General features: G+C 58.1%; 1 protein-coding gene across 1 annotated transcript; it reads right to left on the bottom strand.

Moving 5' to 3' along the window:
* Positions 1 to 2,822: 2,822 nt before the first annotated feature.
* On the bottom strand, positions 2,823 to 4,211 carry LOC123080362 (NAC domain-containing protein 83). The gene is made up of 2 exons (XM_044503269.1): positions 3,641 to 4,211; positions 2,823 to 3,549 (listed from the first exon to the last, which is right to left on the bottom strand). Exons 1-2 carry the CDS (start codon positions 3,858 to 3,860, stop codon positions 3,071 to 3,073), a joined length of 699 nt encoding a protein of 232 aa, XP_044359204.1. The 5' UTR covers positions 3,861 to 4,211; the 3' UTR covers positions 2,823 to 3,070.
* Positions 4,212 to 4,959: the final 748 nt, after the last annotated feature.

Below are 4,959 nucleotides of genomic sequence, written 5' to 3'. Positions count from 1 at the left end.
GAAGAAGCCCATGAATGACACGATGAGAGGCCGTGAAGAAGGATGTGGTGCTGCAGGCGATCGCGAAGTTGCGCGGGCGCCTCCTCCCTTACCTCGGTGGCTGCGGTTCCTCCTCGTCATGGAGTGTTGTGTCTGCCGAGGAAAGGGCGGCTAGGAAGACGGCGCGGCGCAATGCAGCACGCCGTTCGGCCTTCGCTAAGTTTGACGAGGTGCCGACTTGGGTCCGCACTGACCCCAACCTCGCGGAGGCCTGGGCCCGCGCTCGATTGTTGACCATCGTCGAGACGCCCGCGCAGCGACGCCGCCGCCTCAGAGCTCGCCAGGATCAGGGAGGAGTGGTCTCTTAGTAGACGACACTATCGTCGTCTCCGCCGCCACTGACAGGGGCAAAGGCAAGGCTCCCCGGCCAGGGACGGTGTTGGCCGCAGCGGCCCTCCACACGATGCAGGAGGAAGCGGGGCGTCTCATCCGCGAGCACCAGGTGGCGGCTTGGCAGGTCTATCGCGCCCCTCGCGCCCTTCTGCAGCAAGGAGGACAACTTCAACGACGACGACGGCGGTGCCACTAGAGTCATTGTCCGCTACAAGTTTTTTTTAGGTTTTTTAGGTTTTAGTTGAATGGTCGAAAAATCGTCTGTTCTATGTAGGTTATGTCCAATTATAAGTAAATTCCTTCGTGTTTGCATGAAATTTTTCTGATTTTTAAAATTCGCATCGAAATGTATGTGGGCATGGTTAGATGTCCGTCTTACGTGTGCACAGATGTCTGCGTCCACGGACAAATAAGTACAATGTCTGTTTTAGAAGATGGGTGTGGCTAGGTCTTAGTCGACTGAGACTTAACAAAGTCTAAGTCAAGTGTTATAGTATCTAAGAAGAAAATAGAAAAACAGAAAAAAAATCTTTTGCACAAATCTTCATGCAAAATCAAAGAAAGTTAGTATCGACTGAGACATAACGAAGTCACTGAGACTTAGCAAAGTTAGAAGATAGCATTGCAGATGCCCTAATTCCTCGGTGCCGCTGCAAACCTAGTTCGTCAATCAAGGCAGTACCAGATCTGTACTTTATGTGTAAAAAGTTGTGTGTGCTCCAAGCTGACACTCCCCTACAAGAAACCTCCAACTCCCAGACCGGATCCTCTCCTTTCCGTGCGTCGGTACAAGAAGCAGACGGACGCACGCGCTGGTGTCGTCTTGGTCGCCGGTTGCGTCCGGGAGCTTCCCTGCGCGCAGTGCAGCAGTGCACGCCATAGCCGGATCTTCCCCGCCGAGACTGACACTGTTGCTTGCGAGCTGTGCAAGAGAGGAGAATCAAATCACCGTGCGTGTGCGTGTGCGTGTGAACGACCGGATGCCGGCCGAGGCCGGTGACTGATGTGCGCGCGCGCGCGGCGCGGCGGTGAGCGTGAACCGCGCGGACACTCGTGAAAAGACAGGCTCCCTCAGTCGTCCCTGTCCTGAATCGCTGTCAACCTCGACCCGGCTGTGCTTGCGGCTGACGTAAGCCTGTAACCGCCGCCGTTTAAATACGGCTTTGACTCCGCCGCCCGCTCCGCTCCACGACACTGACAGCCGGCTGCCGTGCTCCGTTTCAATTGCCTGGAAAAAGATCACGTCTCCTGGTTTCACTCATCTGAACATTTCACCAGCAGAGACAGAGGAGGCAGGAACTGTACTACTCCTATTCAGGTTCAGCGGTGATCAGCGGCGGCCCGGGCCAAATTCGTTTCCTCATCGCCGGTGAGGAATTTCAACCGGCTCCGGCGAGAGAGTCCATCGCCGTCGCTCGGACCAGCCGTACGCGTCCGGCCGATTCCTGTGCCGCTAGCTAACTATGGCTGTCTTCAACACAGCAGTGTCACGCACGCACACACGTCTCTCTTTCTCTTTGCTGTCGTCGTGGCCACAGCGTCGCTGCAGCACATCGACTTCAGCGGCTGCCGCTCAACTATTCTACGCGTGCAAGCAACCCGCTCGTCACGCGCGCGTCACGCCCTGCATCATGCCCAATTTCCTGAGATCAGGCTCTAGAGTCTACACTCCAGGTGCGTGCGTGCCGACTCGGGCAACCCACATACAGAAAAAGCGCTGGCAGCGTATGAGCTATGGCCATCAGCGCCACTACCGCCGAAAAAGTGGTCCGCGGGTCAGTATTAGCTGCCTGGAGAAGAAGAAGAATGAGACAGTGACAGTGTGAAACTGTGAACGCATGTCCGGTCTCGGTCTCGGTCTCGGTTGATTCCTCCAAATCTGTCCGTCTTATATTCGGCTTCGATCGATACGATATGATTCTCACTTCGAGCCTAAGTGAGATGAGACGAGATGAGGCGGGCACGGGATGCTCCGGATCGATGCGGCGATGGCCGGAAGGAAAATTGTTCTCTCATTCGTTCGTTGGTTGGACCGGCCGGGATTCCTATTCCCCTTGCCAATAACGGGGGCCCCTTTTGATGGCTGGAAATATTCCTGTCGCCCGGCGGGGGCCCGGCGTCGGGAGGAAGAAGAAACGCATCTCCGGACCGAGCCTGAGTGGATTCGAGTATCCAATCCAATCAGTCGATCGATCGTTGGATCAGTACTCAGTGGCGCCATCATCACCACGCACGCACACGCACAGCCGTAGCTTATCACAAAATTCGTGAATCCGTTCGCTTTCTGCCTCCATGAACTGAGCTCCGACGCCTTTCTGCCCCTGCTTTCTCTGCGCCGCCGCTCTGTGTTTCTACTGTAGCTGTTTGCAGTCGCTACATAGTTCATTCTTTAGTTGTTGATTTGTAGTAGTACAAGAAGAAGCTGGAATTCACGAGCAAAAGAACTCCGATTTAACCTTGGAACATGAACTCTTTGATTCACAGTGAGCTCTCTCGGCTCACTCGTCAAACATGGTGAGGTGTTTGATTGCTTGAGCTCGGTTTGCTGATTGCTTGAGCTCAGTTTGTTTCTCCTGATAAGTTGGGACTGATGATTACTACGAGGTACTACTAGTGCTACCACATTAGCGGTTCGACGAATTAACGGGGCACTCATTAGAAAATTACAGGGACCATGATTGAGGTCAGGTCAGCTGCTCTAATCCTCTCGCCGCGGCGAATTGGAGGCGGTCTCATCCTCGTCCTCCTCCATGCCGCTGCGCGACTCGGTCACGCATGAGGACGCCGGGGACGGCGATGCCGGTGTCATGTCGGCGTCGGCGTCCCCCCTACGCCGCCCCGCTGTGCCGTGGCGCGCTGGCGTGGCCTTCTTGAACACGCGGCAGACCACCCAGTCCTTGGCGGCGTGGAGGCTCTTGGCGGTGGCGTAGGCGGCGAGGCCGGCGGGCAGGAGGCGGTACTCGTGCATGGCCCAGCCGGTGCGCGCGCCGCCGGGGCGGCAGAAGACGAGCGTCCGCTTGGCGCCGATGGGCCGCCCGCATCGGGGCGCCACGACCAGCCGCTCCTTCCCGGACGCCCTCCACACGCCGCTGCCGCCCGCCCTGCCGGCGCCCCCGCCCTTCCGCCAGCACCCCGTCGCCGGCAGGTGGAAGAAGTAGCGCTCGCCGTCGGCTTCGCCTGCACGCACACGGCAAACAGTCAGCGCAATGCGCCAGCAATGCAGCCGCAGCTCCGTTGGTCAGTGATATGGCGAGTAAGTGGAGCGTACCTGGCAGGTCCCATGGGTGGAGGCGCGCGAGGTCAGCGACGGGGATGATGTCGGCGGGGAGGGGGCAGGAGAGGGCCTTGCGGCGCAGGTAGTGCAGCAGCAGCTCCTCGTCGGTGGGCCGGAACCGGAAGCCGATGGGCAGCCCGCCCTGCCCGGCCGGCACCCGGCACCCCCCGACGCCCGGGGCCTCCTCCGCCCGTCTCTCCGCCGGCAGCGCCATAGATGCACACACAAAGACACAACCCAACTAAGCAAGCAAAGACTACTCCCTCTCTCTGTCTCGGATGGGTCAATAGGCCGTGTGCTTGCTGTAGGCTCGCTCACATGCAAGTCAGACTCAGGTACTCGCTCGCCCCTCCATGGAGGACGGAGCTAGCAGAGAGTAGTTGGGTGCGGGATGATAGCTAGCGGGAAAGGGGGAGGAGGTTGGCGGTTATATAGTGGCGGGCAGGAAGGCAGCCGGTGTCGTGAAACACACTCAACCGCCATCGGCGAGCTCGGCTTTCCTTTCTTCCTGCCCTTTCCATCAAGCGAAGGGAACAGAGAAAGGAAGCGGGCGTCCCGTGCAGCCCTTAATCACCCTCCAACCGGTGAGCTCCGGGCTTAAGCAAGCAGAGCACGCAGGGTCCCTCTGCACCTGTCTCCGGGAGGGGAGAGGGGAAGGAGAACAAGGCATCGAAAGACTATCTTTTTCGTGCGCGCCCGATTATCTCTTTCTCTTTTCTTTTCTTTTCTTTTCTTTGCGCCCGTGGAAACGAAACGAAATTCCTTCTCATCTCCTCCCTTCCTTTTCTTTTTCTTTTGTGCTGGAGGAGGGAGGGAGGGGGAAGGAGAAGCTTCCACGTTACAGCAACGCGCTGGAACGGGGACTCAACGGCCTCAGCGGCCACCTACCTTGGATTCCAGCATTCAATTTATTTATTATTGTTATCATCGTCGTCTCCTTGGCCTCGGAGAAGGAATCGGAGGGAAAGTCGCTCCCCCGCTGACACCTCGCGTGCCCGTGCGGCAGTGCCCAAAAGAGATGGATGGGCTGTGCGAGAAGCATCATTCAAGCTTAATTACTTCACCAGTTCACCGTCCGGGTTGAAGCATCATTCAAGCTTAATTACTGCAGCTTTTGGGGTGGACTTTACAGCGGCTTTCCCAGTCAAATGCACGGCCGTCCGTCGCCGTTGCCACTTGCCCCTCCGCCCCCGCCTTTGGCTCCGGCTTTGGCTTTGCTGCGGCATCCGAGGGGAGGTCCCCCGGCCGGGCGGCTGCACGGGTGAAGTGGACGGGGCACGGGCGCGGCGCGCGGCGCCATGCATGCACGCTGC

The sequence above is a fragment of the Triticum aestivum genome, chromosome 3D, assembly GCF_018294505.1.
Source record: "Triticum aestivum cultivar Chinese Spring chromosome 3D, IWGSC CS RefSeq v2.1, whole genome shotgun sequence".
In the NCBI taxonomy this organism is placed as follows: Eukaryota; Viridiplantae; Streptophyta; class Magnoliopsida; order Poales; family Poaceae; genus Triticum; species Triticum aestivum.
The sequence above is the reverse complement of the archived record's forward strand: the minus strand, read 5'-3'. Positions and strand labels throughout refer to the sequence as shown.